At 34.1% G+C, this 12,925-nt stretch overlaps 1 protein-coding gene across 1 annotated transcript in view; it reads left to right on the forward strand.

Annotated features, from left to right (window-relative positions):
• Nucleotides 1-12,925, forward strand: part of LOC133519475 (cardioacceleratory peptide receptor-like) — a 54,192-nt gene that overhangs the window by 23,043 nt on the left and 18,224 nt on the right. The window contains exon 8 of the mRNA XM_061853480.1: nucleotides 9,071-9,166. Within this exon, the coding sequence (XP_061709464.1) occupies nucleotides 9,071-9,166 (96 nt within the window). The remainder of the gene's footprint in view (nucleotides 1-9,070; nucleotides 9,167-12,925) is intronic.

The raw sequence follows: 12,925 nt of genomic DNA on the forward strand, positions 1-12,925 counted from the left end.
TCACGTTTCATTTAATTTTCTCTGATTCCCGTTTTAGTTTTTCTGCCCATCAATTTTGGGAACGTTGACGTTACGAAAAGAGCGAGCTTTTAGCGCTGGTATTTTCTTTTAACATTACTTTGTTTGTACATTGTCGTCAAATATTTGATGATTATATTAAAATTTAGTAATTCTCCGTTTTAACTCGGGAATTTTGCTTTCGTATGCCCGGATGTTGTTCTTCTGTACGAAATGTCATTTGATATTTACCAGTCGCTTTTCGGTGAAGGAAAACATCGTGAGGAAACCGGACTAAACCCAATAAGGGCTAGTTTACCCTCTGGGTTGGAAGGTCAGATGGCAGTCGCTTTCGTAAAAACTAGCCCCTACCACAATTCTTGGGATTAGTTGCCAAGCGGACCCCAGGCTACCATGAGCCGTGGCAAAATGCGGGAACAACGCGAGGATGATGATTATTATTATACATTCCCATACTCATAGAACACGATACAATCTGCACTCCACTATGCAAACAAATATTAGTTTTCTTCGCAAAGCTGTCAATAGTAACGTCTCTGTTTGTTTTCCATTTGTCTGACATTTGAACCCTGTTTGTATGCAAATAACAAATATATTTACCTTTTCATCTGATTAATGCGAAGCTCTTTTGTTTCTATTTGGACGTAATATTAAAATATATTTTATTTCAGAGAGAGAATCCATATATCGATACCCTAGCTCACAATATTACTAATTACGCGGAAAAAAAATGTTGTGATCAGGACTGTAGTACACAGACATAAAGTATGAATTACAACCTTTCTAAGTACTAAATTGTAATACCTAATATGTACGTATGTTTAACAAATAAAAATATTGATTGATTGACAACCACGATTTCCGCTTAATTACACTGAGAAATAAAAAAGCGGCCAAGTGCGAGTCGGACTCGCGCATGAAGGGTTCCGTACCATTTACGACGTATTAAAAAAAAAACTACTTGCTAGATCTTGTTCAACATTTTACCACTTTGGACACACATTTTACCACTTTGGAACTGTCTCTCGCGCAAACTATTCAGTTTAGAAAAAAATGATGTTAGGAACCTAAATATCATTTTTGAAGACCTATCCATAGATACCCCACACGTATGGGTTTGATGAAAAAAATTTTTTTTTAATTTATTGACGTATAAAAAAAAACTATTCACTAGATCTCGTTCAAACCAATTTTCGGTGGAAGTTTGCATGGTAATGTATATCATATATTTTTTTTAGATTTTTCATTCTGTTATTTTAGAAGTTACAGGGGGGGGGGACACACATTTTTTCACTTTGGAAGTGTCTCTCGCGCAAACTATTCAGTTTAGAAAAAAATTATATTAGAAACCTAAATATCATTTTTGAAGACCTATCCATAGATACCCCACACGTATGGGTTTGATGAAAAAATTTTTTTTTTTTAATTTTTATGACGTATTAAAAAAAAACTACTTACTAGATCTCGTTCGAACCAATTTTCGGTGGAAGTTTGCATGGCAATGTATATCATATATTTTTTTTAGATTTTTCATTCTGTTATTTTAGAAGTTACAGGGGGGGGGGACACACATTTTTTCACTTTGGAAGTGTCTCTCGCGCAAACTATTCAGTTTAGAAAAAAATTATATTAGAAACCTAAATATCATTTTTGAAGACCTATCCATAGATACCCCACACGTATGGGTTTGATGAAAAAATTTTTTTTTTTAAATTTTTATGACGTATTAAAAAAAAACTACTTACTAGATCTCGTTCGAACCAATTTTCGGTGAAAGTTTGCATGGCAATGTATATCATATATTTTTTTTAGATTTTTCATTCTGTTATTTTAGAAGTTACGGGGGGGGGACACACTTTTTACCACTTTGGAAGTGTCTCTCGCGCAAACTATTCAGTTTAGAAAAAAATGATATTAGAAACCTCAATATCATTTTTAAAGACCTATCCATAGATACCCCACACGTATGAGTTTGATGAAAAAAGATTTTTTGAGTTTCAGTTCTAAGTATGGGGAACCCCCAAAATTTATTGTTTTTTTTCTATTTTTGTGTGAACATCATAATGCGGTTCATAGAATACATCTACTTACCAAGTTTGAACAGTATAGCTTTTATAGTTTCGGAAAAAAGTGGCTGTGACAGAATCGGACAGACAGACGGACATGACGAATCTATAAGGGTTCCGTTTTTTGCCATTTGGCTACGGAACCCTAAAAACCATTTAAAACAATTTACATTGCATTAACGTTTAATGCTATAAACAGTTCCATATGAACGCATCGAACAAAACAGTAAATTTTACTGTTCTGAGAAGACAGTAAATTTTACTGTTTTGAGTAGCTAAAATGTAGTGAGTGTTCGTAAATTTTTATCGTTTTTTTTTCAATACTTAGAAATGTTATTGACGAACGAAATGCAACTGTCACTGTCGCGATAAAGAAGAGTGACAGAGAGTGATGATTACGATACGCTACGGAGCGTTAACGATTGGCATGTTGGCTACGCAGGCAGGTTACTTTCGCATGTATATATGAAATTTTCACAGAAATATAAGAAACGTCCATTTCATGTTTCGGAAACTTTCAATCCTCATACAAAAATGTGAATAGTTTCTGAAACATTCTCATGTGGAAAATTTCGCCATTTTGGAAATTTTCCTTCGGCACATCATGAGTTGGGTGCAACACCTAATTAATAGAGGAAATTAAAAGAACGGAAATTGCCCCAGTAAAATAAATAAAAAAAGGCATAATATACCTTATGAGCTCACGTGTAACAAATTGCACTCATTTCTCCGTTTAGTGTAAGAGAAATATAAGATTTTTGCGTAACGAGTTACCCCACCGCTAGTTACTAGGTGTATACCATTTTTAGGGTTCCGTAGCCAAATGGCATAAAACGGAACCCTTATAGTTTCGCCATGTCCGTCTGTCTGTCTGTCTGTCTGTCTGTCTGTCCGAGGCTTTGCTCCGTGGTCGTTAGTGTTAGAAAGCTGAAATTTGGCATGGATATATAAATCAATAAAGCCGACAAAGTCGTACAATAAAATCTAAAAATTTAATTTTTTTTAGGGTACCTCCCCTACACGTAAAGTGGGGGTGAAATTTTTTTTTCGCTTCAACCCTAGAGTGTGGGGTATCGTTAGAAAGGTCTTTCAAAACTAATAGGGGTTTTCAAGAAACATTTTTTGATAAAGTGAATATATTCGGAGATGATTCGCTCAGAAAGAAAAAAAAAATGTGTCCCCCCCCTCTAACTTTTGAACCATAGGTCCAAAAAATATGGAAAAAATCGTGGAAGTAGAGCTTAACAAAGACATTAAATGAAAACTATAGCAGACATGATCAGTTTAGCTGTTTTTGAGTTATCGCAAAAAAAATTCCCTTCATAGTAAAAAGACTTACTTTAATTAGGTACTGATTATGCAAATTTGCCTATTTGTTTAACTCGGGTGAAAGGTACCGTTTCATCCCTTGGTTAACAATTTACTATACTTTAAGCTCCAGTTTAGCTTATTGTGACGGAAGAGTAACTACGGAGCCCTACACTGAGCGTGGCCCGACATGCTCTTGGCCGGTTTTTATTATTTATTTAGCATGGTGGGTTCAAAACTGATGGTAGCTGTACTGACATCGAGCGTTGATAACCTTTGACAACCTAAATTAAATTAAATTAAAAAAGTTAAACATTATTTCATATCAAATAATTACGACTATATTTTGTAAACATATATTTGCTTTGTTATATAAATTAGTTTAATAAGTCCGAACCCTTGCTGTAATTAAGCCATTCATGACTTTAGCAGTAAGTAAACATGAAACTCTGCGAATCTTTTTTAAAACTAATTGGAACTTTAATAAATAAAAAAATAAAAAACGCACTGTAAAAAAGTCCTCCGGTCTAATGCTATCTGGAATGGGTGCCTTGAGCGCATTATTGTCACTTGTCAAAATTTTTATTGAATCCTATTGTCATAAATGTTACAGTTTGTAGGATTGAAGGCTTGTTACATGACCTCGTGCACTTACTTTCATTCATTATTTATGCTGACGTTTCAGGCATGATAAATATCCCACTTAATCGCACACAGACTGGCGCAAAGTTGTATCGACATTTTCTACTTGCGCGAGTTTTTCGAACTACCAGCACTAGGTCTTGATTCGCTTTTACGCTACATTTTTGTTTTGGCTACACACAACACTCAATATTTGTGACCGCGTCCGGCAAAACGTCTCACTTTCTCGCTTGCCATAAGGACGAGATTTGCTTACAAAGGTTAGATTTGTCAAATTTGCGCGTCATCGTCGATGACACGAAGTATACCAAATAGAGTACACATGCTTTTTACGGATATGACGTACGTACATGATCTTGATTTCTTTCTTTTTCACTTCAAAAGAGTGTTCTTCATCTTATCAGTTTAAATAATTACCTACTATGCTTTGTAGTCAGCGGATGCGCCAGAGATGAGTGTTATAAGATAACTAATAGCAAAAAAATTCCATGCATAATGTAGGTTGATATACGTCAATCTTGTTTTAATGGATGAATCATATTAAGTTTTATTTATATTAAGTGACTTTAAATGTAATATGTTCATAGATAAAATCTAATCTAAATTAATTTATTTCAAATTTTTTAATGGATTAATTGAAATTTAACTAAACACATTTATTTTAGTGAAACAGGTAAGGTTTGGTTTTGCCAGTCCCAAAGTTTTAAAATGTTTAGTACCGTAAAATGGTATAACGTAACGGTTTTCAAGGCTTCCACCGTTAAATTTGCTCGTGTCACATGGTCCATGCACAAATACATCATTTACACTTCAAAGCCAAAATTAAATCCTATCCCCAACTTGCGGGAAAAGGAGCAACTTTGATTTTTAGACGGTCGGTGCATGACCCACATACGTAAGTGGCTTGCTGACCGTACCCTAACTCGACACGGCTCGTAAAGTAGGGAATACACATCGGAGCAAAAATGCCACTAACTTGTTCGTATAAAAATTTCACTGTTGTGTGGCATGTTGTTAAGAATCCGGAGCAAGTTCGGCCGAATTTCACCTTCCCATATTGCATAATTCCTTTTAGTTTCATTCTCATTTTAAAAGTACGTGTTGGAAATTTAATAGCACGACAATTTGGTTATTCGTTTATTTTACAATTAGTATTAACAGTTTAACAATTCAAGTCAAGGAACGCGTCGTCGTGAATGATACAATCTACGGTACAGTCAGCATCAAAAGTAGCGGATCAAATAACGTTTCATAAGTATCTGTCATTCTGTTACATTTTACCAGAAAGTGATGTCTTTAATAAAGAATAACTAAGACTGTAAAATATATACTTTTGAGCGCGAATTTCAACAATTTATCTATATTTGGAAAAGTTATCCGGAATATCAGGTACTTTTGGCGCGTTATTTCATCTGCTACTTTTGATGCTGACTGTACATACAATTACTTCCGCATTTATTATATTTAGTAGGGATTAGTTATTTCTAAATAATAAGGTAGTTCTCAAGATTTTTACAACATTAATATTATGGATGATGATATTTAAGAGAAAAGGAGATGACCGCTTATCCATACAAACGTAATCCCCATTTTCCTTTCTTGATATTAACATATGTTTACACAAATTGATGTATATGAACCACCGCTATATGCTTGATTTTTAATCATTAAAAAAAGTTAGAATCTTTAAAAAATTTGAATGATTTTTTTTTCGAACCCAAACATGTGAAAAATCTGAGATTAGAATAATACAAAATCGAAAATAAAGTCTAATGAAGGGCTAACGGCCAAGGCTATGCTTAATATACAATAAATGGTGTAAAAATAATCACCATAAAGTCAATATCTGAGGACCGGTCTGGCATAGTGGGTAGTGACCCTGCCTGTGAAGCCGATGATGTGTTAGCTGTAATAGTTTTGCGTGCAGTGTCCCGGAGAGGCATATGGCGCTGTTGTTTCTAGCTGTTCAACCTTATGTATTAATGTTTGTTATGTTTTAGTTATTTTGATGATGTCATTGACATATTAAATACATAGTAGTTATGTATTTTGTAGAACTAGTTTTAAGATTGTTAGCTTAACAGTCTATTGACGTGAAATATGTATTTCATACAATTTTTTATTTTTTTTATTCTTTGACATTTGGAGAACCTTTACACCTCCAAATCTTATTATTGTGTATTATTATTTTTCTCAGACCGTGGGGACCTTATACAGCTCCAAACTTAATGTATTAACCGTGGAGACTATACGTCTCTGTCATATTGTATAATATACTTGACTTGGTACATACTAGTTATGTACAGAATGTAGCATTAGTTTATGAGACTGCTAGTTTAACAGTCCAGACGCGGTTTATTTATTTAGTATAAATTTTATTTTGACACTTGGAGAGACTTTACACCTCCAAATTTTATTAGTATTAGTACTCTGACATTGGGGACCTTTTACATCTCCAGATTTAATGTGTTTTTAACCATAGAGACTATACATCTCTATTGTATTGTATTAATTATTTATTTTAAGATTATTATAATGTAATGTTTACCCAGGTATTGGCTGTTGTATTTATAAATGTTGTTACCTATGTATTTTTCATGTCACTATATGATGTTACTATAAATGTTGTATTGACTTGTAAAAGAGCCCTTGAGGCCTACTTGCAGAATAAATTTTTGAATTTTGAATTTTGAATTTTGATGGTCCTAGGTTCCAATCCCGGTTAGAGTATTTATTTGTGTGATGAACACAGATATTTGTTCCTGAGTCATGGGTGTTTTCTATGTATATAAGTATGTATTTATCTATATACGTATATATATCGTCGCCTAGTACTCATAGTACAAGCTTTGCTTAGTTTGGGGCTAGGTTGATGTGTGTAAGATGTCCCCTGATAATTATTTATTTATTAATATCCAGGAAGGAAAATGGAGACTAAGTTTATGTGGAGAAGCAGTCGTCCGCTATCGTCTTAATGGTCATGTGCCGCCATTGATTAGGAATATTAAGAAATAGTCATATAATCAGCTTTTCAATCTCATAGCTTACTTAGGCAACTCAGCAAGCTTCGTCGCCTAAACACGGTACTCGACGGAAAAGCTCCCTATCATATCACAATTGCATAATAGTACATTACGATACAAGTGCGAAAAATAGGAAATTCGAAACGAGTGGCGATAAATTAAAACACGACCGAAGGGAGTGTTTTAAATCGACACGAGTTGCGAATTACCTATTCGCACATGTATCGTACAACGTTTTACAGTACATATGGCCCTTTAAATGTTCGACACAGTAACATAATATGCTACTTCTCGCACTAGTGCTATAAAGTAGCCCCATATGTACTGTAAAATATCATTATCTCCTTTATTTATCCTTTTTCTTATGTTAGGCTTTTTACAATACCTATGTATATAAAAGTAAAATATTAAAACATTTAGAAAACAATACAATAGTACATTACGATACAAGTGCGAAAAATAGGAAATTCGCACATGTATCGTACAACGTTTTACAGTACATATGGCCCTTTAAATATTTGACACAGTAACGTAGTATGCTAATTTTCGCACTAGTGCTATAAAGTAGCACCATATGTACTGTAATAGTACATTATGATACAAGTGTGCTAAGTTGGTAATTACACACGAGGCGATATTGTGCGCAATAAGAAAGCCGATGTGTGTAATGACCAATGCACACGCGTTTCATACGATGTTTTTCAACACACTTGTGAGGAAAAAACAAAACTTATAAATTAGATATTTTTTGACAAATCAGTAGAAGTACAATTTTTCAAAATGGTGGCTTACAGTTTTAACATCGAATAATTGGACCAAAGCGTGCTGGGCTTGTAGACACTTATTCGCCAGTTCATTGAAGTACGCTACCGACACGTTTTCCAAGAACACTGGGCGTTTTTGCTGATTTTCCATTAAATAAGTTTCATATGCCGTCAATTATTTTTCACCCGATTTTGATGGTAAAAGACTATCGTTCTCGGATCTTGCCTATATTAGTATTACTGGCAGCGTCAATTTTATGTGTTCTTCATTTTCAATGCTTGAAAAAGAAATTTTCGTCAATATATAAACTAATAACATGCAAAACTATTCCAATTTTATGATAAATACCATAGATACCCCACACGTATGGGTTTGATGAAAAATATGTTTTTTTTTTTTTAATTTTATGACGTTTTAAAAAAAATCTACTTACTAGATCTCGTTCAAACCAATTTTCGGTGGAAATTTGCATGGTAATGTATATTCTGTTATTTTAGAAGTTACGGGGGGGGGGGGGGGGGACACATTTTACCACTTTGGACGTGTCTCTCGCGCAAAATATTCAGTTTAGAAAAAAAATGATATTAGAAACCTCAATATAATTTTTAAAGACCTATCCATAGATACCCCACTCGTATGGGTTTGATGAAAAAAGATTTTTTGAGTTTAAGTTCTAAGATGGGGAGCCCCCAAAATTTATTGTTTTTTTTTTCTATTTTTGTGTAAAAATCTTAATGCGGTTCATATAATACATCTACTTACCAAGTTTGAACAGTATAGGTCTTATAATTTCGGAAAAAACTGGCTGTGACATAATCGGACAAGACGGACAGGACGAATCTATAAGGGTTCCGTTTTTTGCCATTTGGCTACGGAACCCTAAAAACCGCCAGCAGCGGGGCAGGGCCGTAGAGAGAGGAACCGCCGAACTATCCGCGCCGTGTCCAAGATCACCGCCTTCTGCATCTGACCCTTGATCCAACCACCTAGCGAGAGTCTCTCAAGGTGTTGGTCGAGACTCTTCGCTACGCAACCGTTCGCTGAAACGACTATCGGGACAATGATCGTCGAATCAATCAATAAAATAGTATTATTCGCATATTATACTTAACGTTATTCATAAACAGCTGTCTAATCTTAAAAACCGTTGATAATAGTTTCTCATTTATTATTTTTTCATCAGTTTGACGTATGTATTTGTTAAAAAGAGATATTTACAGAGGATCCTAACCACCTGTTTTTTTTCAGATAGCGATGACTTGGACTCACGCCGCGCGAGCAGCCGCGGCATCATTCCAAAAGCGAAGATCAAAACTGTCAAAATGACATTCGTCATCGTGTTTGGTAAGTGGAAAGAGACAGATAACTTGTCATCTGTACTGTTGTCGCATCAATCCAAACATACATTTAACACCTAATATCGTCGCTTAAATGTAAAGTGACACTGACATAATGCGTCACTGAGTGCCTCATTTCACCGTTAAACGTAAGTTTGGCGAACCTAACACAAGTTTAAAATGTACCATACTATTTGTGAAAACAAATATAAAAAAAACTGACATTTTGGACACAAAACGTATTAAATGACAGCTCTCGAAATTTACTTTCAAGCGGCGAGCAACAATATACCAAAAAATATTAAAACTCTCAGCCTTGGTCACTTTTCCGTTCATCCGTAATTAGTTACTACACAAAAATTAAGTTATTGGTCAAAACAATATTAAATCGGAATAATTAATGTCAGATTTTATAGTTAGTTCAATGTTAAATAGAAATGGCAAATAATGTCAAAAAATATGAGAAATTTTGTTAGCATTTGACGAATAAACATTTAAGTTTCACGATGGTTGTTTTTATTGAAATATTAAGAAGTAACTTATTTTAAGTAGTAATTGATATAAATAAACGATTTAAACACATAAACTGATGGATAAATGAAGTTAAATTGGTTTGTTTACATTATTTTCCTTCCCTATTTGAACTTCACTTTATGCACCTATAAATGTCAAAACGAACCACCCGGTCCTAACCTACGCCACAGCCTCGAGAAGCATTGTTTGGCATGTTTAACTGTTTTTTTTATTTTATTATTATTCTAACCCGTTAAAATGTAACGCAGCCTGTTGGTGATTAAATGCATCATTCAACAAAGTAATTAATTGCACGGTGAATGTATAATGCTCTGTTACCTTTACGTCTTCCAAAAACTGAAAATTATTTCATCAAGAGAGCCCAGCGTTCCCTTATTGAAACGATTAGTCTACGAGTATTACGTGGAAACATGACGCATGTTTTAGCTTTATAAACAGGGCCCGTACCTTTCATGCCGTTGACAGAAAAATGACGTCACGCTACATAGAGTATGATTCCAATTAGTATTTTCATAATAATTAATCGTTTGTCAATCTCTTTAGTAAAATGATATAAATCTTTGTCAATCAGTACAGAAACGTGTAACTGACTTTCATATTTTTGTCACTCAACTTAAGAATATATTATTAGTTTATAAAATACTACATAGTTTTGATTTTTAACAGTGTTTTTTTACGTAAAAAGTATTTATTTTTCTACGAGTCATTAGGTAAATATTTGTAGTGTTGTAAAAACTTCCTGTATGTAAAATTACGTCATTCATATTAGTTTGTATAATTTTTGCATGTCGTTCACCGACTGAATACTTTATCACCAGAGCCCGTACATTTCATGCCGTTGACAGAAAAATGACGTCACGCTACATAGAGTATGATTCCAATTAGTATTTTTGTAATAATTAATCATTTATCAACCTCTTAAGTAACTTATACATATACTTGACAATCAGTACAGAAACGTCTAATTGATATTCATCTTATTGTCACTCAAATAAATAATAGATTATTAATTTATTAAATAATACATATTTTTGATTTTTAACAGCGTAACAAACTTTTATTCTCGTAACAAGTAGTTATTTTGATACCCGTCAATAAGTAAGTTATCTAAATTTGTAGTATTGTAAAACAACTCCCTGTATGTTGCATTACGTCATTTTTGCGTCAACGGCATGAAAAGTACGGGCCCTGTTTATACTTAAATAAAGTCAAAGTTAGATGTCAAATAAATGTCACATTGTTGTGTCGTAGCGAACGCCTTATTTGCCCAACTGTCAGGTTCACTTAAGTAAGTTTGACATGTATTTATGATATAGAATATCGGGTGGCAAAGCAAAAAAGTAACTTGCTAGTAAGAAATATATATAATAATATAGGAGGCAGACTATTTAGTTAGATGAGCGTTCTTGAAATAGTATATTTTGGCACGTGAAGGGAAACGGACTAATCCCAATAAGGCCTAGATTACCCTCTGGGTTGGAAGGTCAGATGGCAGTCGCTTTCGTAAAAACTAGTGCCTACACCAATTCTTGGGATTAGTTGCCAAGCGGACCCCAGGCTCCCATGAGCCGTGGCAAAATGCCGGGACAACGCGAGGAAGAAGAAGACCAGTGAAAGAATAAGGATCATATTCAAATGGCGTTCTAAAAGTTTCCATTATGTGTCAAAAGATGGCAGTCAATTTCCGTCGCTACAAAGTTTTCTTTGACAATACACCTCTATTTTAAATTATCTTTGATGAAACTGATAAAGTAAAATTAAAATTGTAGTATTAGAATACTACAATTTTAATAAGTGTAAGTAGGTATTTGCCTTAAAACTGTTTGTTTACTTTTTTTTATTATTGGGGAAAAAACAGACATAGGCAAATGATACAGAAAAGAGGATATTGGTTTTTACATTATAAGTGCAACCTACATCCTGAGACAATTCCCCCTAGGATTTATAAACTAATAATATATAAGTGGCATTGCCTTCGGATTGAGGTATAAAATGTTAGTAAAATAGGTACTAAACTAATATTATTACACTGACGATAATATTAGTAGTTACAGTGCTGACAAGATTCAAACATATAACATTCAAAAAGCAAAACGAGGGACTACACATATATAATGTTAAATATAAGCTTACTTGCCATGTTTTGGACCTGTTTGCGTCAATAAAACATGAAATTTTCCTATATTTCTTAAAATCTCGTCGATTGCCAACTTTACTGACAAGCTTTTAGTCCGCGGTGAAATGTATTTCCTTTATTTAAAATTCGCTGACCAAAAACAAGAGCGTGCCAAGGTAAATTTAAAATATGGTATATTTCAAACATTCCTAGGGAATTCGATGGAATAAAATACAATTTAGGCATAGGAGTAGAACCATAATAATGCAAGTACGGTCACGTCTGAAAACATCGATACAGACTAAATGCCAAAAATATGTATACACTACCCTAATATATGGGCCGGTTCTCTGTCTTTTCGCCGAAAATTATATTGCCGAATTTCACTTGCCAACCAACTTTTCGCCGAAATTTGTTTTGGGCGAATTTCATTTCCCAACTTTACATAGCCCAACCTAACCTAACCCAACCTAGTACGCAATTTTCATTTCCCAACTATGGGGTTGGGAAATTAAATGGTTGCGAAATAATTATTTGGTAAAAGTTATTACTTATGCCAACTAAAACGGCCGCGAAAAATTTGGTTGGCAAGTGAAATTCGGCATTACAATTTTCGGCGAAAAGGCAGGATACCATATGGGCCATAAGGTCGTGTATACATATTTTTGGCACTTCGATCGTGTCGATGTTTTCAGACGTGACTGTACATAAACCGTAAGTCATCACTACATAGTATAAAACAAAGTCGCTTACCGCTGTATGTCTGTCCATATGTATGCTTAGATCTTTAAAACTACGCAACGGATTTTGATGCGGTTTTTTTAATAGATAGAATGATTCAAGAGAAAGTTTTATATGTATAGACATACCCATGTGAAGCAGGGGCGGGTCGCTAGTAACTAATAAAAAACCTAAGTACCTTTTTTTCATATTTATTTATTTATTTAAAATAACAATATACATAATGGATATATACAGATGACTACTATAACTAGCTTATATCTAAAATAGGCCCTTGAGGCATTGTACCAAGGATGCAATACTGATACGTTGTGCGAGGAAGCTGCCAGCTCTTCGGTCACCAGTTACGTCAACCAGACGTTTCGCGATTTCTCC

This window comes from Cydia pomonella, chromosome 7 (assembly GCF_033807575.1).
Source record: "Cydia pomonella isolate Wapato2018A chromosome 7, ilCydPomo1, whole genome shotgun sequence".
NCBI classification, from domain to species: domain Eukaryota; kingdom Metazoa; phylum Arthropoda; class Insecta; order Lepidoptera; family Tortricidae; genus Cydia; species Cydia pomonella.